At 49.1% G+C, this 26,969-nt stretch overlaps 2 protein-coding genes across 3 annotated transcripts in view; one reads left to right on the top strand and one right to left on the bottom strand.

The window, feature by feature from the left end:
• Positions 1 to 89: 89 nt before the first annotated feature.
• STK25 (serine/threonine kinase 25) lies at positions 90 to 20,734 on the top strand. Its single transcript, XM_063338812.1, has 12 exons — positions 90 to 308; positions 1,253 to 1,379; positions 7,738 to 7,968; positions 9,166 to 9,222; positions 10,323 to 10,431; positions 11,702 to 11,859; positions 12,133 to 12,318; positions 12,534 to 12,679; positions 13,569 to 13,683; positions 13,979 to 14,050; positions 16,885 to 17,021; positions 18,535 to 20,734. Exons 2-12 carry the CDS (start codon positions 1,329 to 1,331, stop codon positions 18,572 to 18,574), a joined length of 1,302 nt encoding a protein of 433 aa, XP_063194882.1. The 5' UTR covers positions 90 to 308; positions 1,253 to 1,328; the 3' UTR covers positions 18,575 to 20,734.
• Positions 20,735 to 24,573: 3,839 nt separating this feature from the next.
• The window catches only part of FARP2 (FERM, ARH/RhoGEF and pleckstrin domain protein 2), an 84,011-nt gene continuing 81,615 nt past the window's right edge, over positions 24,574 to 26,969 (bottom strand). The window contains exon 28 of one of the 2 annotated variants that reach the window (XM_063337701.1): positions 24,574 to 26,302. In XM_063337701.1, coding sequence (XP_063193771.1) covers positions 26,212 to 26,302 — 91 coding nt within the window. In that variant the 3' untranslated portion in view covers positions 24,574 to 26,211. The remainder of the gene's footprint in view (positions 26,303 to 26,969) is intronic. The other variant, XM_063337703.1, reaches the window with a different exon arrangement.

Raw genomic sequence — 26,969 nt, 5'->3', positions numbered from 1 at the left:
CTGTAGTCCGCGGGCGTGCCCCTGCGGGTGGCTGGCGCCGCGCGGGAACTACGCCTCCCGGCAGGCAGCGCGGCGCGGCCTCCCTCGCCCCGCGCCCCCCGCCGCGCCGTGTTGTTGCGCCCGGCGCGGCCCGGCCCGGCTCGGTGCTCCCCACCCCTCTCCCGGCGCTCCTGCCCCCGCCGCCGCCGCCGAGCTCGGTGTCCGAGGGCAGCCCGGGGCGGCGGCGGCTCCGTGTGTCAGGGCCCGGCATGGCACTGCGCCGCCCTTCCCGCGGGGACTGTTGGCCGTAGCTGCGGCGGGCTGCCCGGGTAGGTGCGGCGGCGGCCGGGACTGGCAGGACCCCCGGGTGCCGTGCGGGGCGGCGATCCGCCACAGAGGGGCCCCGGGGGGGGAGGGGGAGCTGTGGAGGGGGCTGGCTTAGAGCGCTCTGAGGAGGCCATGATGGGGCGGGGGGTCCCTGAGGGGACCGGGGGAGGGGGGGTGAGGTGCGGTGAGGGGTCTCTGAGCGGGGCTGGGGGGGCGTAGGGGCCACCATGACAGGGGGACAGCGAGGAGGGCTGTGGGGAGCTGAGGGTGCCGTGCTGGGGAGCACTGGGGTAGGGGGCCCTGGAGAGAGCCGGGCCCGGCCGAGGGTGCCCCGAAGGGACTGGGCTGGGCTGAGCTGAGGGGCCGTGCTGGGTTGGGGCTCTTCGGTTGCTGGGATGGAGGGGAGCCCTGAGGAGCACGGGGGCTGGCGGCAGAACTGGGGAGGACTGGGATGGCGTAGGGTTGGGGATCCCTGAGGAGGAAGAGGTACACTGAGAAGCTGAGGTTTGTGAGTGGGTGTACTGGGGGGAATGGGAGCGGAGGGGGACCCTCAGTGAGAGGATTACTGGGGAGCGGTAGGAGGAAAGGGCTGACAGAGGATAACACTGGGCTGTGCGGGGGAAGATGCTGGGAGTGGTGCTGAGGGGATGGTGCTGTAGGGGCAACTATAAACCGGGGGAGCACGCTGAGGTGACGGCAGGGAAAATGGTGCCTGAGGCTTTGTCAGTGCATGTCATTAAAGTGAGGTTCCTTGATACACCTGGAAGGCATGTCTGGAAAGAACTGAGAAATGGGGTTTGCAAGGAGGGGCTGGCGTACTTAGAATGGGCTGGTAGGTCCAAGGAGAACTGCAAATCAAAGAGAAAAAAGATGACGGTAGGTCTTGGGGAAGAAGCCAGGCTCTGAGAACCTCGAGGTAGAGCTTTTGTGTTCTTGCTTGTCACAGCTGACCAGTGGACAAGAAAACATAGCTTTCCCACTGTGCTACGACGTCCCAACTCTCTCCAATTTTGCAGAAGCGGATGTCTGACCATCCTGTAGGCATGGCTCACTTGAGAGAATTTGCCAGCCAAGTAAGTGGAGATTAAAAATTTGTTTTAAAATCAAGAGCAAACATAACACCCCCAGAAAAATCACTTTTTGCCACTCTTTATCTCCCTTGCGCACGTCTCAGCTTACTCCTGTTAGCGGATTGATTTGTCTCTTACACCCATGGTAGCGTTGGACTGACAGTGTTAGGTTGCTACCCGTACGAAAAAAGGGAATTCTTTGCCCAGTATGGTCCTTTTCTCTGAGGTTAACACTGCTCTTCCTAGGAGACAGGAATCATTGGCTCTCTGAGTATTTTTGGGAGGGGAAGTCTAGAAATGGAAACAGAAAAGCTGTGTGTGCAGGCTGTGCCAGACATACCTTACTGAAGCGTTCGTGACAGTAGCCTGAGAAAAACGGTGCTTGTAACCTTAAGGCATAAGAGGTAGTGATATTTGATACTGTACATTTAACTGTTCTAAGAGAGATATCAGCCTCGGTGGATGTGGTTAAATCCTTTTGTTGTGATGACATTTTCATAAGAGGAATGTGGAAAGATGATGTCATGACTCGGGACTAAAAGCTAAACCACATTAATAGTATTGGCTTGAATTTTCTTTTTTCTGAATTTGGTTGTGGGGTGTGTTTGATTATTGGCATATGTCAATACTGAATGTAGATCGTGTTAAAACATGTTTTGTGAGAATTTTTGGCATTTTTCTGTTCTGCTCTTAGGTGTAGAATTATAATACTAAAAGCTGTAGTGGTTTGAGATGTTGCTTTCTCCAAGCATTTTCTGATTTAAAATTGATTTGCAATGCGTCTTAGTTTGCATGCTGTCTTTCACATAAGCTGTTTCCCCAAAGCGTGTATGGAATTAATGGAAATACAGTGCCTGAGTGAGTCATAGTACAGGGAGAGGAATGAAAGGAATAGGAAAGGATGCTGTCTGGTTAGGGCGGAGAACTGAGTTCTGTAGCTACAGAGGAGGTTGCTCTGAAGGTTTTTGTACACAGCATTCACTAACGAAGCTTATCAGAGTTGCAGTGGTCTCATCTCTGAATTTAGTATGCAAATGTAAGGCATTCTCAGATTCTGTCATCCCATGACTCTCTGTCTGGTCCTGGAATAGGAAAGCAGTCTGTGCTGTCCATTCCTCAGGTCTCTTCAGTGAATGCTTGATGCAACCTCATAATCTGTAACTGTGGCTTGTTGGAAGGGCAGTAGGAGTTGGCCTGAAGTGTTCACCAGAGTTTAGGGAGTGGTGGGGAGGTACTGTGAAAATTGAGAGACTAAGGCTTGGATTGGCATGTCAGAGGCTTGATTTGTCTTTGATTCCCAGTTCTGTTGCTGATGTGCAGGGTTACCTTAGACAAATCCACAGGATTTACCTCTGTGCCTCCATTTTCCTGCTTCAGCTAGTTGGCTCGCTCTTTTCTTGGCTGCCCTTTGCTGTGTACATTCAGCACAGTGGGCCTCCGTCTTTGTTGGGAGCTCTGTCTGCTAGATGATGTATTTGTGTTACTGTGTTTAAAGCTCTGATCTGAGCTCTGCTTCTAGTTTTGTTGTTCCTTACGTGACCTTGAAGAAGCTGTTCAAGTTCTCTGGCTAAGTAATGCTTCGCTCCCTTGAAGCAAAAGAACGCTATCCGTGAAGCAAGTTGGGAGTCTCAGACAAATTTGTGTATTTCAAAGCGTTGAACACAAACTTCCCTCTTGTCTATAGTCCAGAAGTTCAAAACTCTCTCAGGTTTAGCAGTTGAAGAGAGTTGTGCACAGATTTCTTATAGACAGGGAAGCTTTCAAATGTTTCCAGACACAAAGCTGATTTCCCCAAAGAGAACATAGTGCCTGCTGCAGATAGCTCTGTTGGTGGCCCGGAGGTTAATGTGTAGCATGCAATGTGGGTAAATGACGGATGGGAAGTTAAGGAGGAGAGGAGGCAATTAAGGAAAGAAGGTCAGTAGCCGAGGTTTATTAAAACCAGCATCCTCCTTCTACCGTGTTTGGCAGAGAAAAATGATGTTTGTTTGGCTGGGTGAAAAGTGCTCTAGTCAGAAGTAACACTAAATGCTGCTGTAGTTCCATATATACCTTTGGAGGCTGCAAAACTCCCAGTCAACTTCAGCTCTTAAAGTATTATGGCCTTGACAATCTTTTTCTGTTACAGACTTCTCCCATATAGAACAATGATTCTGATCCTGACCTCCCCCAGGCCAAGGAACTCTCACTTCCAAAAGGGTTTAAGCACCTCAATGCAGCAGATGCAGGTGTGACTCTTGCTCATGATACTGAATATGACTCTTTTGAAAGTGAGATCCAGTGGGACACAGCTCAGAGAGAAGACCTTGAGCTGTTTCAAAGGGTATTTCCTTCTGTTCCCAATATGCAGCTAGTATAGTAGTAGGTATAGCTTTGAAATGAGGGTAGATATTTACCCTTCTTCTCTAGTCTCCTCTGAAAGGCTGTGGATATCACGTCTCTGCAGCTGGAGGTGGCAGAGCTGCCAAACCCATTCTTTTCCCGTGAAGCAGCTGGTGTTACTGCCAGGCTTGTCTCATAACACACTGCAATTCTGAATTCCTGGTGTCTGCAGTGAGTCGCTCTGTTTTAAAACATGGCATCATCAGTCATGATGGCAAACACCCCCGCGCCTGTCATGACAGAGCATCCTTCTTTCCTGTGCTGTGAGATTCGATCCTGGAGGGCAGAAGTGGAGCACATTACTAGTAGGTTGTCCTCATTCCTCTCATACTTATTCCCTCCCCTGCCTGCACGTACGGCCAAGATAGTGCATAAAGCACTTTCTCCTCAAAGCCTTTTCATGCCTGACCGAGCCATCTCTAGTGTCTGACTGCTCTCAGAGGGGAGAAACAGCATGAGGCTTTTTGCTCCAGAACTGCTGTGTAATTGACATTCAGTCAAGCAAAAAGGTACAACGAGGTGACCATCCCTTAAAGACTTTATGCATTGTATTAGAACAGCGAGCAGCAGCTGGTCAGCTTGCTCTTCAGACTCTGGCCTGGAGCTCCATTTTGCAGTTTTGTGGAAGTGGAAGAAAATGGAAAGATCCCAAGCTGGTGAGCAGTTGCAAAGTTGACAGGTGCTAAAAAGCTTCTTTGGCTATCTGTGCTCATTTCTGCAGGTGTAAAGCATTTCATCTGGATTCTACTACTTTCTACTAAGGAGGTTTTTCAGGTGTGTTTGTAGCTGTGCAGTTCCAGAACATGGATTTGCAGCCAGGGTGATTCTCTGACAAGACTGGCACTGAGATCAATTCGTATTTAGAAAAGGGACAGATCGTGCTTGTTACACTCCTCATTGCAGCGCTCTGCAGGTATAAATTTATTGGGGTAGCGGAGAGTCAGGCTACACAGAATGCCTTCTTCTCCTCCCCTGCCCACCCCCACTTGAGCCCCCCAAGTGCGGCAGCACGCTTCTCTTCTGACGAGCGGTGCACTTGCGTGGCTCTCCGTTCCTGGCATAACCGCATTTGTTCTGTCTGGAGAGTGCCAAGGCTTGTGTGCCCATTGATCCGAACGTTTGCTCAGCAGCAGCAAGTTACCGTGTGTCAGCTCAAAAAGGAACTTTTTTAATGGACAAGAGCTTGTGAGCAGACGTCCTGCAGACTAGCATAATTTTATCTGTCTTAGTTTGTTGTGGGAATTCAGGATTGCTTCCACGAAATGCCACCTGGCGATGTCTTCTGTGGTGTCCACAATGGTGGATCACAAGTTGTTCCAACGGGCAGACATTGACCTGCTTGAGTCGGGGATAGGCCTGTTTCCTCCTCTCTGTTTACAGAAAGTAGAGAAATTTGTTAGCAGACTCTGGTCCTCCAGCAGGCGTCCAGGAGACTGTAACCATGGCTGTAATGACTCACTGCCTCTTTGCCCCACACTCGCTCACTAGGTCTGGCTGTTGCTGGGTATGACTTGTGTGATTTTGGCAACGCCGTCAAGGAGGGCACATCCTCAGGCCCTCGATAGTCATACTCTTGCCCTCTCACCAGAGAGCTCCGATGCATTTCCAGATCAGTTTTGAAGTGACAGGTACTGGGAAGGTAAATCCAGTACCTACAAGCGAAGTTTCCTAATGTGGAGGGCCTGTCTCTTCTGCCCACTAGACTCGTATCGTTTTCCTGAGTCCCTTGGGTAAAGTTTCCTTGTGCTTGTCAGGAAGGTTTGTCTCCTTCACTGCCCCTACCTGAACTGCTTTGTTCCACAGAAAATGGGATACACTGACGTCGAAGTACGGAAGCTCGTTTATGAAGCTGTCCGTGCTTACAAACCCCGATACATAAAATGGCGGTTGCCCCAAAAGCTGCCTGTGGTAGTTGGTGCTCTTACGCTTCATGTCCTGTTCTTGAAGTCCTGATTCTTTGATGTGCCATGCCAGGCTGAGGAGTGGAGTAGTAACTTCTACCTTGCCATTTCCTTTCTCGTGGGAAAATTACTTACGTGGGAGGGGAGGAAGGTTTTCTTGCAGGGTGGCTTCCCTGCAGGATTCGTGTGCATAGTGTTTCCTTTATCAGCTGAGCCAGGTGCTTCTAGGAGATGATTTCTCTCCCTTCTCCCTGATGTGTGGAGTGGCTGATGTGGTGAGTGGCGTTTTTACAGTGCAGCAGGTGACTGTGCAAGGTAACGTCTGTGCCACCTTGCTGCCCCTTCCTCTAAGTTGGTCAAGAGGTGAAACTGCTCCTGGCCTCTTGTGAGCCTGGACTACTCAGACTGTTCTCCCTGTGCTGCAGTTGTCAGTCTCATGTTGTCTCCTGGCATTTGTCAAGCTCAAATCCTCTCCTTTTTTCCCCGCCCCCCTCTCTCCAGTCCCTGTTATGTATCTCCCGTTCCTTTCATGTCTGCGTATCCCTTCCAGTCTGTTTCCAGTGCATTTGTTCAAAGTACAGCCTGTTTGGGTGTTGCCATGGATGCACGAGGATATTTGGTTTTCCTTTTGTATCTTGCGCTGGAATGCACATTGAAATCCTGTTGAGTGAGCTGACTGTACAGCTCACTCTGGGCCTGCTTTACTCCATATGACGATGCACGGGGCACAGAAGGCAAACAACCTGTAATGACTGGTTGGCTTAATCATTAAGCAGCGCCTAGGGCTGCTCAGTGATGGTCTGCTGCTAGAACCTGGTGCTAGATGGAAAAATGCTCTCAGATAAAATATCTGCCAGCTCAAGGCCCTTGCAAGGGTGTAGTCCCTCTGGGTGACGTGTTGGAGGTGAGACCGAGAAGTTCTGGGTGTGGAAAACTCACTGTAACGGCTTGGCCGCTTCCTGGAGGTCAGGCCATATTTTCCAGATTATTTTTTTAAACTAGACTTATTTTTTAAAAAGAAGCAGAAAAGCTAGTCACAAAGAGCCTTTTAGTAGCACGAAGCAGCAGGACCTCGTGGTCTGCAGCTGGGCAGAATGAAATAGCATGAGAAAATTATTCTGATTCCTTCCCTCTCTCATCCATACTCATCTTAATAAAGAGTTAACTTTGAAGCTGCTGTTAAAGAGTCAGCGTTTCTCAAGGATGATCACGTTAGCAGCTCCCCAGTTGATGTGCTTATCTAATGAGGGGAGCGCTATTTGCTTTTGTATCTGGGCGTGCCAGACAGAGGAGAGGCTGTTCCAGAAAAGCAGGTCTGCAGATGAAGTGTCCGTTCAGCTCTCCTGTCTCCTCTGGGATAGGCAGGTGTCTGGCCTCCTTGCTGCTGACCTTCCAAAAGATGGGAGGCACCCTCTGTAAACATCTGAAGAGAGCCGGGCTGGGTGCTGCTTGGAAATCAGGCTGCAGCAGAGCAGAAACCTAATGTGACCTGGTATTTATATGACTGGAGTATTTCACCCTCCAAACAAGTAGGGAAGGGTGCAAACCTTTCAAATCCTTTGAATCTGAATGCAGGAAGGCGGACTAGGGAAACATCCTTGGGAACTTCTATGGCCTCTTGCTTGTGCCCGTTTCTCACCCAGATCTTTAAAAGAAGTCTGGTTCTTGTGCACCTCGACTGCCTTTCTATTCAAGTGTGAGCAAGTGCTTACTCGTGGAGGTGATTTGGCACCAGTTTGGTGCCTGCAATTTGAGCAGTCCTGTCCCAAAAGAGCTGACGCTTTCCGTAGAGATACTTGCCAACATTCTCCTTCTGGGCTTCTATCACCTTCATTCCCCACTACGGTCTGCAGGGGTGGAGAGCCCATGTAAAAGACTTCTTCAGTTCCTCTCATCTTGGATATATTCTGTGTAAAGTTTCTCAGCATGTGGAGACCTTTTAGGATATGTGAGTTTCGGGTGAATTAAACAACAGCAGCATAGGCAGGGAGATGAGCTGTATTGGGTGGTTATGTGCGGCACTCTGCAGGCTGCTGTGGGATTTCATGGAGTTTTCCCATCTCTGCTTTCTGGTTTAGCACTCCAGGGTGGATCCTGAGGAGCTGTTCACCAAGCTGGAGCGGATCGGCAAAGGATCATTTGGTGAAGTGTATAAAGGGATCGACAACCGCACCAAGGAGGTGGTTGCTATCAAGATCATTGATCTGGAGGAGGCTGAGGATGAAATTGAGGACATTCAGCAGGAGATTACGGTGCTCAGCCAGTGTGATAGTCCCTACATCACCCGGTACTACGGCTCCTACTTGAAGGTAGGACAAAGCCATGGCAATTCTCTTGCCAGCAGTTTGGGAATGGGTTGGGTTTCTCTGTGGGTGCTGCAGCTGGTGGTGGCATGCAGCACTGAAAGGTGCGCGATCTGTGAGTGTCAGCGTGGCAGCAGGAACAGCAGTGGCTCTGTTCACTGCGTTTATGTTGTTTTAATAGGAGACTGGGCTTTAAGACACTTGGAAAGCTCATGGAAATGAGGTGCCCAGTACAGTGTGATCCCGAGAGTGGGACACTTCACTGGAGAAAAGATTATTCATTGAAGAGGCTGACCTCTCCCCAGTTTGACCATTCTTGAAAGGAAGTTTGTGGAATACTTTTCCAAAATATTACATTTTTAAGGTAGCACCACTGAGGGCTTTATGCCTCTGTAAAGAAGAGGAGTTTGAAACTGTACTTTGTGATCTTGTGATCATCATTTCACCAGAAATGATGAAAAGAAGTCTTTGCAGAAGTGCTGGTACCACTTCTGTTGAGAACAGGTTTAGGAATCCCAAATGGAAGCTACTAGTAGTGATGACCTCTGCATGCCGGCTGCTGGAGGTGTGTGTAACACTGGGTCTGTCGCAAACGGTTCTTGAGCTCTTTGGATCCTGATTATTCCTTACATATTTTTCAAAGGCCATAATGCATTTTCTCAGCCTTCTACTGAAAACACCAAGCAAGCCGTGGTTTCACGGATCTGCCGTTTATCTCCTACTGGGGCCCTGTGAACATCGCTCTAGAAATCTCTTCTCTGAGGAGTAAGAGAACGTCTTGCTGATCATACCCTTCAAGCTGGCAGTCCTGTTAATGAGATCAAAGACGGCAAAGCTCTCCTGTCATTTTCAAGAAGGAGATGTGCTAGATCTGTTGGAGTGATGTTAAATGGCTCCAACCTGAGAATATGGTTATCTCTGTGGGCTGTGTAGTCTAGTGCCTATAGGGACACTAAGCGTGCTCAGATAAATCTGCAGACCAAGAGAAAGAAATGTACTGGGGGCAGGTCCACTGCTATAATGCTGTGTCAGCAGGAAAGAGGGAGCTGGGAGGTCCCTCCTTAAGCCCCTGAGATCTGCAGTGTGTGGCATCTCTGGGATTGCGTACAGGACTACTCATGTGTCTTGCTGCCTCTGGGGTGTTTCACTTTTCTGCCTCCTTTCATTACTGTCTTTGCTCTTGATTTGTGTTCTTGCTTTCAGGGCACTAAGCTGTGGATAATCATGGAGTACCTAGGAGGAGGTTCAGCCCTGGATTTGGTGAGTATGTGGTAAGCTCTGGACCATGAAAAACGTTGAATGCCCGTAAGCCAGAGACTCACTTGCCACATACCATCTATTTGACAGCCCTGTGCCTGAAGGGTAGGCAGTGCAGGACAGACATGCTGGTTATGCATATCCTAGGACAGAGGAAATGTTTGTATGGAGCTCAGCTGTCAAAGCACTGTTCTCCAGCATGCTTTACAATGGGAAGAGCTAGTGAACTGAAATGTGACAGCAGCCAGTTGGTTTTGAGCAGTGCAAATCTATACTTCACGTAATCAAAGGTCTATGCCTGCAAATGTTCATGGTTTTATTCAGTGCTTGCATGGCATCAAGCTCAGCAGGGACCTGGTCTATGATCAGGATTCCCAGGTGTTTGATAATACAAATGACGTGTAATAAGTTACCCCAGATTTTAAGGGAATACAAATGCAGAATAGACACATGGGTAGAGTCCTGCTGTGCTGTATTCTGTCAGAGGATTTTGCTTTTCTCCTTAGGACAATAAAGCCTGTTTTTCCAGAGCAGTAGCTAAGGTCATGTAGTGAAAACTGCTGAGCCTCCACTGCCTTGCAGGAAGGGTGTAGCTGGGGGGGGGTTGTCATCAACAGAAGTCATCTTAGTATCAGAACCTCAATTACTGCACTGAGAAGGCAGCACTTGTTTAGAGAAGAACTGATGGAAAGGAGAAGAGCTTTGAAACATTACTCCACAGCCAGAGGGTAGAAGTTGTCTGCGTGCTGTTGCAGTAGCTGAAATGTAGTTTCTTGCATGCTAGCAGGGAGACTTGAACAAGAGGAAGTGTTAAGATGTTCTGTTCACCAAGGTATGACCAGGCCAAAGCGAGAGATGAGCATCCTGCTCTTTGCCTGGGAAGCCTTTAATAGACTAACAGAAAATCTCCCAAAGGTTTTCTACTTAATGTTGCCAGGTGCAAAGTCCAGCATTCTGCCTGCAGAATGTGCACCAGGCATGCAGTAGGTGCTTCCTGATGAATATGACCTGCTTGGCCAAGGTTTCCAACTAATAAACTGAGAGGCTGGAAAATCCAGGGCATCAGTTGCCCTCCTCTAAGTCATCTTTCTGCCCTCTATCAGCTGAAGCCGGGACCCCTGGAGGAGACTTACATAGCTACTATCCTGAGAGAAATTCTAAAGGGCTTGGATTATCTACACTCTGAGAGGAAGATCCACAGGGACATCAAAGGTAAGACCAGAGAGTTCAGCTCTTTTTCTTGTAAGGGATGTTACTAACATATGATTCAGAAGTAATATACGGCAATAATCTGAGAGATTTCAAAGACTTTCTTAGTGTTGCTTTTCCTGTTGGGTTGCTTTTTTCTGAAACTGACGCTTGTGATTTTATTGCAAGTCATGTTTTTCCTGTCTTCAGAGTTTAGAGTTACAGGAAGGATCTGTAGTTCTTCTCTGGCATTTGTAGTTTGGACAGGCAGGGACTAAAGCAAAGGAGTCAATGAAAGACGTGCCCAAATATTCGCTGACTTTCAGTTACGTCTGGACATTTGCTTTACTGCTGGACCCTAAGGCATGTGTATACTGGTTATGATGGTTATAACTTACTGTGAAGGTGAGCTGCCCTCAGGCAGGGCTCACAGCCCTAGAAAATCAGGGCAGTTTGTGTCAGCTCATCCTGTTACTGATTTTTATAGTCGTTGGCCGTATATAGTGTAGAGACCTGGCATCTGCCTCCCAAAGAGCAGTCTCACACCAAGCACAGAGGATCAAAGGAGGGCGTGAGGACAGTGCTATGGAGACGTGGCCAGCGTTGGATGCGAACTGCTCTGACCCGCTGCAGGAGGGGATGTGAACAAGCAAAGTAGAGAAACCTCATGCAGGGAGATATGCAGAAAAGATTCCATTGTGTATGGAACACACGTAACGTGTATGAGGCTATATGTTTCTAGCGCTGCAGGCCATGCAGGACTGTTGGCTGCCATCAGAGTGGGGAAATGCTGAAAGTTTGTGGGTAGGGTCTCTCTCGAAATGAAAGGTCCTACAAAAAAACCTTGTCCCAAAACCTGAGCAATGCCACTGTCTTGATCTGAGTGAGGGCGAAGCAGTATAAGACCAAAAGTTGTGAGCGCTTCAGAAGCATCTGTGCTGAATGCTGCTCTGAAAAAAAAATCCAAGACCATTTGAGGTATCTTGAGACATGTTGCCTTCTCTTCTTTGTGTGGCCAGGAGTCACATCCAGTTGATTGTGTGGCCCTTCACATCTGCTCCTTGCTACTACCCTAGAAATAGTCCCCTTCTGAGCCAGCCAAGTGTATGAACTTGTTCCGTGTTACCCAGCAGAGGTCAGAGCATGAGAATAAGTCTGAGGCTGGAAATCCAAGCTGAGGGTTTTCACTGAGGAAAAGGAGGATGCTACGGGAGGTCCATTCTCAGTATTCAGTTCTGTGTGGGCTGGAGATGATTCGGAAACCAGTGGACTTCATGCTTATTTATGTGAACAGCTGCCAACGTGCTACTTTCGGAACAAGGAGATGTGAAACTGGCTGACTTTGGGGTGGCTGGACAGTTGACAGACACACAAATCAAGAGGAACACCTTTGTCGGGACTCCATTCTGGATGGCACCAGAGGTCATCAAACAGTCTGCTTATGACTTCAAGGTGAGCTGGGAGCAGGAGGAGGATTGCTACTTGGTGCTACTGTATATGAGATCATGCTAGGGTTAATAAAGGGATTGGAAGTGCAGCTTGTTGCAAGAAGGATGCTTTCCTGTTATAGTTCAGGGTCTGTTGGAGCAGTTTGTCTATTAGACATGAAACACCTTATCTGTTTTTATGTGACCAGCCCTTCAGCTGTGCTACAGTTGCATGTTTCCATGCTGCAGACTTGCTCCTTGCTTTTCTGTGCTGTCACCGTTTTTGCTCTTCTTTCAGGCAGACATCTGGTCCCTTGGAATTACAGCCATTGAACTAGCAAAGGGAGAGCCTCCCAATTCTGACTTGCATCCTATGAGGGTTCTTTTTCTGATCCCCAAAAATAACCCTCCAACGCTTGAGGGTCACCACAGCAAGCCCTTCAAGGAGTTTGTGGAAGCCTGCCTCAATAAGGATCCTAGATTTGTGAGTATTGCTGTCCACTTGTGAATTTGGGTAGGGTATTGCAGAGGCCAAAGATTCACTTAGCAGGAAGACCTTTTGGTGCAAAGCTCCTGGAGAGATGGAATTACTGAGCTTGCGGAGTGGACAGGCAAGCCTGGCAAGAATTGAAGTCAGTGCGCTTGCATGTTTAGTGTACAGAGACGGTAGATGTAGCACGCTTTCCTTATTTGCTGCAGAGGCCGACAGCTAAAGAGTTGCTAAAGCACAAGTTCATCACACGCTACACCAAGAAAACCTCATTCCTAATGGAGCTGATAGATCGATTCAAGCGCTGGAAGTCGGAGGGCCATGGAGAAGATTCCAGTTCTGGCGATTCTGACATGTACGTACGTGTTCTGCATGGAGGGATGCCCCCGCTATACCCTGCGTGCCCCAGGGTATCCTACTGCAAGCAGCTCAGATCCTTTTCCCCACCTGGGTTGGAGATCTTACGGTAGCTCAGGGAGACCAGTGAGCGTCCGTTTGTGGGAGCAGGTGGCTGTTGCCTGAAGAAAGAGGCTGTTACCCCCTCTTCGGTGGGACCTGGTACTCTGTTCTAGTCTTAACCTGTGGAGCCTCTTTGCTGAGTCTAAGGAATCAGAAGTACTAACAAGAAACATCTAGCATGTGCATAACTAGTAAAACAAGGCTCTTGATGCCTGTATTTTATGCACATTCAGTTAAATGCATCACCTTTCAAAGAGCGACAGGCTTTAGTAACTGTGGGAGCAGCTGTTTATGTGTGTTTGTATATTCATGGGTGGAGAGCTTTGCTGCTGATGCAGAGGATAACGAAGCTATGAGCCTTGGGTGAGGAAAGGGCACTTTGTTGCCCTGCTGGTATCGCAGAGCTTCTCTTCACCTTTAGTGGCAGTGTCTCTGGGAGGTTGGCTTGCAACACCTAAGCCTGGCCCCTCAACTTGTGAGCATGGGTTGTCTTGAAATTTAACTAGCACTTGAAACTCTCTTCAGCCTGGCTAGAGCAGAAAGGTGGTGGCGATTCGGAAACATGATGTAGTACTTGGCTCAGATCTCCCTGGTGCTGTATATGGGCTCTAGAAACTGATGTGGTTTCTCTTTAGGATTTTTTTCTGGGACAGGGAAATGCCTGTAGCCCTGTGGTGATATGACAATCAGGTGGGGGAGAGCTTGTGACTATGGGAATGCGTGAGTAAAACATGCAATGTACGGAGCCGAGGCTTGTGTCTTGACCTCCCTGTTTTCATTTGCAGTGATGGAGACACAGAGGATGGAGACCAGGGTCCAATCTGGACATTCCCACCAACTATTCGCCCCAACTCCTTGAGCAAGCTGCACAAAGGAATGGCTCTTCATGGTTCCCAGAAGGTCTGTTTGCTGTCTGTTCCTTCAGAAGTAGACTGAACTAACACAAGCTTTTGAGGGTCTTGCAGGAGCTACCAGTCACTCATGTTCTGTCTTAAAGTTACTTTAGTTTGGTGTCAAGGGCTAGTGCCCCAGAGTTCCCTCTTCCACATCATCGGGGTACTGCAATCTGTGGCTTTCCCAACACCTGGTGAGGGGACGGCCATCGAGATGCTGTGAATTTACCAAACGCTTAGTAGTTTGTGTGCCCTGGGAGCCTTTGCCTGTGCTTGTAACTTCTTTTTGTGTTGCTTTCTAGCCTACCGAGCCCATCAAGAGGCAACCACGGTCACAATGTCTCTCCACGCTTGTTCACCCAGTTTTTGGGGAGGTGAGTAGAACCTTCTGTGGTGGTTGGAGATCAGGATCCCAGCTAAAACCAGCACGGGGGGCTACTGGCCATGGGCTGCAGTTGCTGTTTCCAGCAGGAGTGCAGGAAAGGAGGTTCTGCTTTGGAAAAAATCACTTACGCAGACACTGTGTCAGGGTTCTTTTCTTGGAGTGCTGAGTCACGGAGACCCTTTCTCTGGTCCTGATGATCTTCTGGATCCTGATGCTGTTCCAGCGGTGGCCCAGAAGAGCTGTGCTTCTTCAGGGATAGTCTCTGCACTTCCATTTGTTTTGTCAGGTCTAATGCTGTGTGGAAGGAGGGTTTACTGCAGGACCGGAAGCAGAGGTCATTCTGAAAAGCAGGCTCTTGGGAAAGCACCGCTTTGGAAATGGAGAGTTTAGCTAAATGGCCTCTTCAGTATTCCACTGCGCTTGACTTCCAGAGGTCAGAGCATGAGGCAGACGGTCTGGGTCTCACAGGCCTAAGCCTATGAGATAAAAAGGGATAAAAATAATGTTGGTTTCTGATGCAGGTCGTTTGTTTGTGCAGCATAATCACTGACATCTGGTTCTCAGTCCTTTCTGTTTAGGATGCTTCGGGGGACGGGGGTGGGGGGCAGTGCTCAGAGCTGTGAATTCTCCAAACCAAGGAGCGCATCTTTGTGCTTCTCCTCACCAACGTTGCTGCACCAGTTCCAGGCGGGAAGTGGCTTCTTGGGTCTCCCTTTTCTGCTAGTTTGACTCAATCATCCCAGATTTGCTGATCCTCCTTTGATTAGACTACCCTGCCAGCTCTGCTGATCCCGCTCGGCAAAATCACATGCAGGGAAAGTTCTGGGCAGTCTCTGAAATAACCTGGCTTCTGCGTGCAGTAGCAGGGGCTTGGAAGAAAAGTCCAAACTTCCAGGTCTCCGAGTCTCCAAGTAGGAAATCTGCTTCTCTGCTGATTGCACGTGTTGTTCATTCCAGTTCTAGTTTCCTACCAACAGCAGACTTTCTCCTTCTCACTGTTGTGTCAGCGCCTCTTAGACCTCCTGGGTTTTGATCACCTCTTCCCGTAAAAGGGCTGAAGCTGGGCTTTGTCAATTGAAATCTTACCGAGATGCTGTTCATAATCTTCTCTATGCCTTCCCTGCACGTGTATTACTGGATGTTAATATGGAAAATGACCCACAGCGGGTAATTAACACAGATGCGAGCAACTGCAAATCTAGAAACCTGTCTGCCCTTTCTGGGGCAGGGAGGAAAGGGGTGTTTGGGCACGGAGGGCCAAGCAGTGAATAAAAGCCAACCTGTAAGGCTTTGTGCGGCACAGCTCCCTAACCCCCACTAACCTCCGGAAAGCTCTTCTGCAGCGGGAAGTGACAGGATAACGCAGACTGCTCACATCACAGGCTGCTGCACAAACTAAAGGTCCTTGGCTGGGCATCAAAGGCTGATGATAAATCGGCAACTCACCTGCAGGACAGACTGGGCGGTCTTTGATCAGTGAGACGTCAAATCAAATCCTTGGCTTTAGCATCACAACTATTTTTGGCCTAACAAATCTGTATCCTTGATGTGTAATTGAGCTGCCCTCCATGCCCTCTGCCACATCTGAATGAGCAGAGGGGCGTGCGAGTTGCTCCCACAGCCGAGGCGTTGTGTTAGCGAGCCATTATTACCCCACTGAAGAGGCAGCAGCAGTTTTTGGCTAGAACTGTGTGTTTCCAGCGGGGCACTCGGAGCACAGGAATGGCTCCAGCTGGGGATTAGCATTCACAGTGTCCTGCTTTCTGGACCATGGAGAAAAGGTGAGCTCCAACAACAGGAAAAGCTGATCCTAGAATTGCAGGCAAAGAACTGCGAGGCTTATGTAAAGCTCTTTAATCAGCACAGCCTAATGGGAGCTTAATTGAAGCGGACAGTGGTTAGCCGGCGGACATTGCTTGTTCAACAAAAGGTTTTGATTTTTGTTCAGCTCATTGCGTAATGATGCGCGCGAGGGAAGGGGCTGGCACGTGAGCTGCCCGTGTGGAGGAGGTGGGGAAAGGCTGCAGAGGATGGGGCTGGGGGTTTTCCAACAACAGTCTCCTTCAGGCGCAGCGTTAGTGACCTGCCCAGAGTTCCTTCATGACAGAGGTTTAGCTATTTCAGATGAACAGCTGGAACCATGCGCGAGTAGGCTTGTGGAGGTCTAGTCGGAGTGCGCTGACCATGACAGATGTGAACTGAGTCTTTTCATCTAAGTCGGGTGCTGCATGTGGAGGTCGTGGTGCACGGGGAGAGCTGTCTCTTGGGGAGGAGCGTTGGAGGCCAAGCGGCTCGGGATCTCTAGCGTGGCAGTAGTCTGCCTCGGCCTCCCAGGCACTAGAAGTAACTCAGACTTTTTCGTGGTTATTGAAAGTGGTGGTGACTAACCCCTGGTGTTACGATATTTTCTGCTACCTGTCTGCAAGCCTTTGTGTGCATCTGGGTGCTAAGCTGTCGTTAGCAGCAAAAGTGACCGTACTGGTTCAGATACAGCTGGAGTTCTTTGTTCCGTTACTACTTAACAGGTTTTCAGGCCTGTCAATCCTTTTCTAATATCCTTTAGTTTAAGAGTACGTCAGCCTGTTTGTTAAGGCCTTCAATTGCTATTAGTATTTGGAGGAAAGTCTGAAATCCAGACGTTGGATTTCCGTCTTCCTGACCTACAAAAAGAGCCCTTTGTTTATTTAAGAAGAACGCGGGTGCTCTCCTTCACCCTTGTGGAGTCACAGTAAAAGGGAAAGGGACTTAATGTCTGTACTGCACTGCTCGACCAGTGCTTTCTGCAATGAGATAAGGAACTAACGCGCTGTTTCTGGCTTGCAGCTTAAAGATAAGCACAAGCAGACTGGAGGCAATGTGGGAGCTATGGAGGAGCTGGAAAACGCCTTTAGCTTGGCTGAGGAGTCCTGCCCAGGCATCTCTGACAAACTGATAGCACACATGGTGGAGCGGGTACAAAGGTGAGTGTCCTCTAGAGTGGAGCTGGCAGTGAACTGAACCATTGTCGTACTCCACCGCTGTGGTAAAGGTTGGTGCTCAGCAGTCAAGACACCCAAAAAGTGAATATTGATGACAGCTGACCTAAGAGTTGCTAAGTCACTTCTTTTAACTGCTTTTCATGTAGTGGAAGCGGTTCTTCCTGCCTGAGAAGTCCTTTCTCACAGTGAACAGGTTTCTGGCGACTACGCAAAGCGTCACTGGGACTGCTTCTAGAGTAGAGAGCATCTGTTTCGTTGCAAGGAATGTGCTTTACAGCACTACACGCAGCCAGTCGCTTTGCTTGCCCAGCTTCAGGTAGCAGGACACTGTTTTTCCTGAAGTGAATCACTTATTAAACCAGTGAAGGAGTATAGTCGGGTAGAACTAAGTTCTTTGCTGCTCGGCAGGTGCTGCGTCAAACTTCCCTCCACTACTGGCACCAAGTTCAGTCACATCCATGCATTGCAGGCAACAATGTCAGATCCTGATCACGGGGTTGTCAGGCTTTACCTAACACTTAATTTGGCTTTTCTCCCTTTCACAGCAGGCTATCCTAAATCTCGCCATTTCCTCACGAGCCAAGGTGAAGCCCCTCCCTGGTTAAGGAGGCTGGAAGTAAAGTATTTCGCTATACGTGTGACCAAAAGAGCCATCCTGTGCTCTGGTTGCTAATGTAAATACAACCCAGCTTTACAGTCTTCACACCCTTGAACTTAGGCTTTCTAAGCATTTATTTCTAACGGGTTTAAGCTGGCGTAGTTTTGTGCCTTGTAGCTCAGGTATCCATCGGATGCTGTCAACCAAAGTAGAGCCTTAGCTCTGAAAGCTCTGAAAGACTGAAAATACTGGCCATCCTTGAGGCCTTCTGTTACCAAGTCATTCAAGCTTTCAAGCAAATATGCTATGGGTCTGTTTAGATCCCTCATCTTCATCACTTAAAGCCGGAAAGAGAACGCTCTTCTCTCTTCTGGCTGAACCACAGAGGTCACAGAAAGTGTCCTTGTGATGCCTGCAAAATCTTTCTCCTCCAGCTGAGCAGGAGGTGCTCGCAGATGTGCGCTGGGTGGCTCTGCAGGGCAGCTGTTTCAGGATTGTTTACTTCTATCCGCCTAGAAATGGCACTCCTGGCCAGGGCATAAACGCAAGACGCTGTTGTTTTGGGTTTTTTTGAAGTTTGCAAAATCTCAGAGACCCTGGTTGGTTTCTTGCCGTAAAACACTAGTGCTCAAAATCTCTTGTTAGCCTAAAATTGGATCTTCAAGGCATGAAAAAAGAGCCACTTGGCTTTTCGTTAAATTGCTGTTGTTTTTTTTTTTTCTTTCAAGACTTCTTTATCTAGAAAACTGATAGTGGCACGGGAGTGGGGACAAACAGATCCAGACTTACCCTTCACCTGCAGACACGCTGGTTGGTGCAGTGCCTGTGGGCCGTCTTCCAGGGGAGGGCTGGAAACGCACAGTAGGGAGCAGTTCCACCCGTTATTCTTCCTTGCAGGTTTTCACACAGTCGGAACCACCTGACCTCTGCCCGCTGACACCTACGTTCCCTGCTGCTGTTTTGAGGGGGGAAGGATTTTTTCCAGCTTCATAAGAACTCCATCTCTAATCCAGACCACCATCTGCTGTTGGATGTAACATTGTGTTACGGACTCCAGGACATTTCAGAGCCTTCATATTACACGTGTTTCCATGATAACCCAGGGTGGGGTTTGCAATGCAAGTACAATTTAGACCTTTTGCAGAACCCGAGATGGGTGGTCTAATTGTTTTTACAATGTAATCAATGCAGTTTTTAATTGTTTCCCTATGGATGTATCCATTTTGGCTTGGTTTGATTCACAGCTTACTGGTAAACGCCTGGCTGCTGGAAAAGAGGGAGATTCTCTTCCATTGAGTTGTGTTTCAAAGGCGAGTCTGATGGGTTTAGCCTCCTGCCCTTCCTAAAGAAGTGTTTATGAGCGGTAATGTGGGAGCGCAGGTATGTTTAGAAGCTCTCCATGCATTGCGGCATCTGGGAAAGTTAGAGCAGCTCTCCAATTGTTCTGGAGAATTGCTTCAACTCCGGCACACACTACTAATGAAAAGCTTTCAAGTATAGCAGCAGCTGAGCTCATGTGCTGCTGCTCTTTCCCAGCTTGTCACTTCAGAGGAGGATGGGTTTGCTGATTGGACTTTTTTTGGCTCTGGGACAGCATTTTGTATTAAGCCTTGATTCTTTTAAGTCAGGCAACAGCAGAACTTGCCCTGGGTCTCCAGGGACTGGAAGGCAAAGTGGTTACATTTGGTTTGGGAGCTGGTGGAGTTCCTTTCCTTGGTGCTTTCTGCAACTGAGGCAACTAGATATGCAGGTTTGGCAGTTCTAGTCTCTAAGCCGAGTAGATGCCTACTGTACGTGCCCAAATGTTGCAGAAGGATTAAAAAAAAAAAAAAGGCGGCGGGGGAACCCAGTGGCCAAAGGTGCTGACAGGGCATCAGTTCAAAAGGCAGATCAACGTTGCATAGCAGATACCTGTCCTCTGCAGAAGGGTATAAATCGGATAGCGAGCAGCAATGGCATCCGCGTGGTGTGGCTGGGGGTCGGCAAAAGCCGCTCTAGACCTCCATCCCCCCTTCTTCTTAACTTTCCCTTTCTGGCTCTTCTTTCAGTCTGGGATCTAAACTCGCTGAAGCCAGGGCTCTGCTCCAGTTGACAGGCCGTGCTGGTGTTTGCTAGCAGGGAAATTAAAGCATCTACTGCCGTATTGGCTGCTTAAGGTAATACCAGCGGAGCCATCCCAACTAGCTGTGCTTTCTGTGTAGTACTAGTTTGTAAAGCAAATCTTTAATTCAGGTAAGTGCACAGATCTTAAATCTGTACTTTAAAGGTCTAGAAAAATAGACTTAGGAAAATAACTCCTGATAGCTGATTGCTTAGAGATCTGCTCTCTAATCGTACAGATATTCCCATTAAGTCAGCAAGACCTCAGATACCCAGATCTTTCTGTCTGGGTGTTTGCGTGTGAATGATGTGGCTCGCCCCAAAGCCACTGAGAACAAAAGCTGTAGCTGTTCAGCATTTTTTGTAAAAGATAGGCCACTTTGTTAGTAACAAGGCTTGATTTTTGGTACTTTGATTCAGACCTGCAGATTGTAAGTGCTGGGCTAAAAGTAGCTCAGAAGGACCATAACGTTCCCTCACCCCGGCGTGCGGCGTTCACTTTAGCGTATGATTATCCTTTACTCTTCCTCTCTGACGGATCAATACGGTCTCGGCACACACCAGGAACTCGTCCAGTAGAGACGAGGTGCTGCTGTTTGAGCTTGCTGGAGATCTGCTGTGGAATGGTGTCTCTCTTGAGGGGAGCGCCATCTCAGAGCCTGCATTTATGAGGAACAGAACAAACCCATTTTTTCCTCAGGAGGAGGCGTTAATGTATAGACAAGAAACGTACTGAGGTGGAAGGCAGAGGCTGGAGTCCAGCAGAAAGGCGGCTGAAGGGCTCCTGCTGCTTTTAAAGTTGCTGTTCGTGACGGTAGCAAATCGTGTCAATAAGGTACCTTGTGTTATTACTCACATGCACTGCAGTGTAATGAGTAAACTTTTTAAAGGAAACAATCCCCACAAACTTCGTCCAGTATTCAAAGCAACAATGGTTTTAGTTTTTAAAAACAGTGAAAGGGATCTGCCACTTTCAATAAAGTAACAAAACAAACAAGGCTGGTGTCCCTTTGTATTAATAGGGAAAGAATATTTGTTCGAGTTGCTTTTCTTTGCATTCCTCTTGGTGTTCCCCTGCATCTTCCTGCCTCACGTACATCTACCAGTGCTCCGTGAGACAGACCCGTTTCAGTACTTTTGTGCAAGGAGGGAACGAATACGCTGGTGTTAAGGGAAGCACACACCCTTTGCAAAAGCAACTGCTTTAGTGCAGTTTTTGCTGGAGTCTGTTTATTGATCTGCAATATTAGACTGAGGATTGACTGTAAAAGCTGACGTCAGGCTCTTGCTGCCTTCATCTTTCTCCCTTAGCGCTTGTGAGGGTGACCGAGCAGTGGCAGAGGCTGCCCAGAGAGGCTGTGGAGTCTCCATCCTTGGAGATAATCAAGAGCTGCCCAGACACGGTCCCGGGGAGCCCTGCTTGAGCAGGGGGGCTTGCACCAGGTGACTTGCCGAGGTCCCTGCCAACTGCAGCCACACGGCATGGTCTTGGTCACAGGATGAACACTTTGGAGATGCCACTTTAAGCATGTGTTTAAAACCTCGTGTATGACTGTCCTTGCCTAAGCAGAAACACAAAGGTGACGGTCACAGTTGGTGCTGTGCTCGAGCTGTGCAGTCCTGCCTCAGCTTCCTCCTTGGAGCTGAAACGAGAGACTGAAAGATGGACTTCTTACCGTGCTTTTTTGGGAACCGTTAAATGCGGTGTGCTGGCGCACACGCCTCTGCTCAACAGGCTGGTGACAGGACAGCGGTGCAGCCTTTCCGTGCTGAAGCGGGGAGGGGTAGCTTTAGTGCAGCGCTGGGGCCAAGCCAGAGGGTGAGTGCACAGACCTATGGGGGTGGGTGCAGCTTATACTGAAAGTCTGCCTCATAAAAGGAAAGCTCGGACAATTCACGTACCCCCAGCCGTCAAGACTCTCTAAACCTTCACAGCAGCGTACTTCACTGCGTGCAAGCAGTGCTCCGCGGGCCCCCGCGAGGTGGGAGTGCAGCTGGATGCTGCTTCCACGTGCTTGCTGCTGCTGATACTTCAGCAGAGATAAAGCTGTGGTGATGGAGCCAATACGAAAGAGGGGGCTGAACTGTCTGGTGTAACAGGAGTCACTCTTGTAACTGGGGGAGAGACAGGGAACAGGCACCAGTACAGCTCCAGTAAGTTGCACTAAACACGTGGTACAAACTACTGCAAAAAATTTACTTGTTCTGGTTTCTTAAGCAATGAAGCAGGACTCTGTTACACCGAGCGAAGGACAGCCTGCCAGTCCTGTGGGACGCGGGGAAAACGGGTAGTGTTTCCCAGAAATTACAGCTTTTTTAAATTAAACGAGACCACAGATATTAAAGAAGCGTGGCCAGCAGGTTGAGGGAGGTGGTTCTGCCCCTCAGCTCTGGTGAGACCCCATCTGGAGTACTGCATCCAGCTCTGGAATCCTCAGCACAAGAAGGACATGGACCTGTTGGAGTGGGGCCAGAGGAAGCCACAAAGATGATCAAAGGGCTGGAGCCCCTCTGCTGGGAGGACAGGCTGAGAGAGTTGGGGGGGTTCAGCCTGGGGAAGAGAAGGCTCCGGGGAGACCTTCGAGCCCCTTCCAGTCCCTAAAGGGGCTCCAGGAGAGCTGGGGAGGGACTCTGGGTCAGGGAGTGTAATGACAGGACACTGCGTAACAGCCTCAAACTGGAAGAGGGCAGATTTAGATGAGATCTGAGGAAGCAATTCTTTGCTGTGAGGGTGGTGATCCCCTGGCCCAGGTTGCCCAGAGAAGCTGTGGCTGCCCCATCCCTGGAGGGGTTCAAGGCCAGGTTGGACGGGGCTTGGAGCAGCCTGGGCTGGTGGGAGGTGTCCCTGCCCAGGGTCGGGGGGTGGAACGAGATGATCTTTAAGGTCCCTTCCAACCTGAACCATTCTGTGATTCTGTATTAAGCCAAGAGGTCCCAAGAGCATGGGTTCATCTCTGTTAACGTACATCCTGCTAGCAAGAAACTAGCGATTAAGGATGAGTTGTGTTCCGCTCTTTCCTGGTGCTCTTGTTAAGGAAACCGCTCATGACTGGAGCAAGGACAAAAAAATACTCCTGCAGGGTTCTGGTAAAGTAAAAATACTGCACGGTATTTCACAGAAGAACTGATGTCACCGAAATCCCCATCAGATTGAAACCTTGCCAAGGTGAGCGGTAAGCAGTTTTGCTGGGAACAGTGGTTTCTCATTTTTATAGCCTGTGCTCCTGCATTTTAAGCGTCCAGATGTTTGAGCTTGATACTCTCTACCCGAGAGAGGACTTTTGCTGCCTGCTGGCCTCCGTTTCTGGTCAGCTAGCACCAGAGGCTCCTGGTTCAGGGACCACACCTCAGCCACCGCAGCCAGCACACGCATCTTCACGACAGGAAATACTGAGCTGTAGGTTAAGCACAAAAGCAACTAAAGGACCATCCACTCCTCACAACTGCTCCAAAATCTTAAGGACGGACCCCTGCTCACTCCCTCTCTCCTGTAACAGGAGCTGTAGCGGTACTATTCTGCTACGCAGAGGGGATGGGAGGATAAGTAGAGTGTGGGTGTTCAAACAGTCTGTGGATTAGCCATGGAGGTACCATCAGTCATGTACCAACACCTTCCACTCTGCTTTTTGATCATTTTTCTACGTGTCAGAAGTTGTCTCCTTGTGTCACAGGCTAAAGCAATGTGCCCTAAGACATCAGACGGAAAAACAAGGGAGGGAAGGAAGAGGCTCTGCTGGAGCCTGCGCAGGAGCACAGAAAAGCCAAGCTCCGTGCTGTGTGCTGAGGGCCAGCTTGGCTTGTACAGTTCCCCCCGTCTCCTGTAAGGCCAGGTACACGTCAGCCTGATCTGGAATGCACGGTGCTAGGGAGATCGACAGCTGACGTACAGAGGTAATTCGAAGTCTAGCTGATGTTAAAGGAGTAAGCTCTGTCAGCTGGTTAAAAAAAAAAAACAACAAACACAACACCAGGGCCAAATACCAGGCTATTTCAGCCCAGAGAGAAAACACCGCACCCTCTCTTGCCCTGCACTCGCAGAAATACACCTTCCTCCTGCTCCTCTATCCTTGTCTCTTCTGGCAATTGGCCAGGGCACACGCACTGCCCTTCGACAAACGCAGCTTGCTTTTGGGGACCCCAGGGCCTCTGCCGCAGCCTGTGCCGCCCCCAGCCTGTGACACAGAGGGCACTTTGTCCCCCTGTGCAAGACTGTGCAGTTATCCTTGCTGAATTTCAGGTGGCGTTTGTCAGCCCGTTCCTCCTGCCCTGCCCTGGAGCTGCTCCCCCAGCCTGACGGTACGAGCTCCGAAATGGTGGCTCCTCCACGTCACTCTGGCTCGGTGCTGCCTCTGCTGCGGATGGAGCAGAGCCGATGCTGGGTGAGCCAAGAACCACAGTCTTAGGAAAGTACTGAGTAACTTGAACAGGCCAAAAAAAGTATTTCGCATCCTGGTGCTAGAAAGCCCTGCTACAGTAAGTGAGTGCAACTAAAGGCAAGGGTTAAGTGCGAAGAGCCCCAGCTGCTGGCAGAGGCCCTGCTCCTCCTCTCTGCAACTTGCTCCTGCAGAGCATCCCCACAGGAGACCAGCCGAGGACAGGAATTGCACAGGAGAGTTCTCATGAAAGAGGACAGCAGCCCTGCTAAGAGACTATGTGACTGTGACACAGGAACAGCCAGTACCACCCAGAAAACCAATGAATGCAGAGACGGTGTGAAACCTCTCCTCTCAGGTCTGAGGAGGGCGATGCTTCTGTGCAGATGCCATCCATCGTCCCCCGAGTGGGCCAGGGATGGGATGGGGGGCTCAGGAATAAGAGGCTGAGATAGTTTTATACCAAGATGCTATTTACTTTCAACAATCATATTCAGCTGTGTTATAACATACCTAGTCAATTCACGTGTATACACCTACAACAGTTAATAAAAAAAAAAAAAAAAAGGACACTAATAAATTAAGTACATTTAACTTACATGGGACAATGGTCATTGTGACGGTGGTAGCGAAGGCTGGATCTGCAGTCACTCGTCCTCTAGGAGGCAAACGCCAAGTGAGAGGTCTGGAAAATCCCTCTGGAACCCCCACCGTGCAGTCCTCATCCCGCAGATGTTTTAGACCATAACCTGAAACAGCCTTGGAGAACGCACGTGCTGGCCTCCGTACTTCCCATTTTCACAGGGATCTCCACGTTCCTCCACCCTCACAACGTGCAACACTTTCCTTTTTCTTTCATTACACCACTTCAGTGTTCCTTCTAGTACACAAATACTTTTCTATCTAATATAAAAGCAGAGTCCCTAGAGCCCATCAAAGCCACGTCCAACAGCATTTTGTGGCACTTAACTTATTTCAGTCCTTCCGTGGAGGCAACAAAAGGTGACAGCTTTACAAAAACAGAACAAACTGCAAACATTTCAGATTTAACACAGAGATTTAATAGAGTCCACAGACACTAATGCTCCATCTGGAATCCAGTGACTTTTACACCTTCATGAGAAACGGAAGATGGATCCCACGCCAAATTTAAAGGTAAGAATAGGGATTTTCAGAAGTCTTTGCGTGACACAAGCACAATCAACAGTGACCTTCAGAGAAGCTGTTTCTCCTATATTGCTTAAATGCCTTAAAAACATCACCCACATACGGGTGGAGAGTGTGTTTGCCATCCCATGCCTTAAGCAATGCCTACTACAGGATAAAGAAACTCTGGAACTGTGATATGAGAACAGCGGTTGACCCTCTCAGCATGCGCCGTAGCAGAGTTCAGAGGAGAAACCATGCACCCTACCTGTACCGACCCACAATATACCGAAACCTCAACAGCTTAGCAGAGGTTCAGTCTTCCCACTTCCCCTGGAAACGTGCTGCCGTTGCAGTTTCCAAAGAGCAGAGCTGTTCCACGAGAGCTGCGGTTTCTGTTCAAAGCGAACTGTGTTTAAGCTAACACATCTGTGCTCCCCCGTTAGTCTGACTGTGCCAGCAGGGTGACGTGAACAGCAGCAGGACAGCAGTTGTACAGCCAGCCGTGCCGAGCGTCAGGGGAAGGGAACTTCTGGGAGCCAGCAAGCCCTGGCACCAGCAGCTGTGAGCCAGTTGCACCACTGACGACTGCTGTTTTTCTCCTGTGCGTGCTGACCGTCCAGTCAAAATGTCAAAACAAGGTGGCATTTGCCTTCAGGGCAGGCAAGGATGTTACTGTACAGGTACAACCGGAACAATAAGCCTTCCACGATGCGTGCACACCGGAGCTCTGTGGTTGTTAGGTTCTCTCTAAGTAGGTTCAGCTGGAACAGACTCGCCCCTCTTCCACACCATTGGGGATGGATGTGATCCCCATCTGCAACTCCCTCGCTCCCACTTTCCATAGCGGGTGGAAATGAGCTTCCTGGTTCTTTGCTTTATCAACTCCAGAGACTCCTGTTTCCACCTGCCTCTTTTGTTGATGTTTACAGCAGAGATCCAGCTCTGCCCCACTTCAGTCTGTGTGACTGTCCTTCTCACCCTTTGGAAGCAGCAGGCTCGACCTGGCTGGAGAACTGGTTGCTCTTTTGATCACCTCCATCCACCTGGCAATAAAGGACAGGAGAAATGCTCAGCCCCTCACTCACAGATGCATGATGTTGGTCTTTCAGTGATGAGCTGTACCCCTTTCACCAAACCTCACAAAACGCTCATTTTCTACCCTTCTTTTAGGAAACTAATTCTTCCAACGAATAGCTTGGGATGTGGTAAATACAGCGCAGAACACGGTTGCCTGTCCAAGGAACAGCTCCACAGTGCTTTCAGCTCCAGAGAGCTTTTATGAGGGCACACCGTACTCTCTTGTAAGTGTACAGAAAGTGTTTACCAAGGAGGACAGGCTGACAAAAATATTCCTTAGTCAATGGATTGTTTTTCTTACAATAAATTATCTGACAGATTTGCCCATATGGAAGAAAGCAAAGCAACAGTGAAAAAAGCGATCCATTGTGAATTAGACTTTTTTTTTTTTCCCCCCCTTGAAATCAGTGCATGAGACCAGTGGATTACAGAGCACAACTCCCTGCTGTCCCAGGCAGCCGGTACGGACGTTGCTCACAAGTGTGTGATACTCTCCCACAGATGGGGGAAGTATGTGACACCTTCTCCATTAATCCACGCTCCGAAACAACCAATGCTACCCTGCGCGGCAGAATGCAATGCAAGGGTTTTCAACAGCTAACGTAACGGCAAATGTTTGGATGCGATGCATTT

The sequence above is a fragment of the Chroicocephalus ridibundus genome, chromosome 6 (assembly GCF_963924245.1).
Source record: "Chroicocephalus ridibundus chromosome 6, bChrRid1.1, whole genome shotgun sequence".
In the NCBI taxonomy this organism is placed as follows: domain Eukaryota; kingdom Metazoa; phylum Chordata; class Aves; order Charadriiformes; family Laridae; genus Chroicocephalus; species Chroicocephalus ridibundus.
Note: the sequence above shows the minus strand (reverse complement) of the source record. Positions and strands in the feature narration are given on the sequence as shown.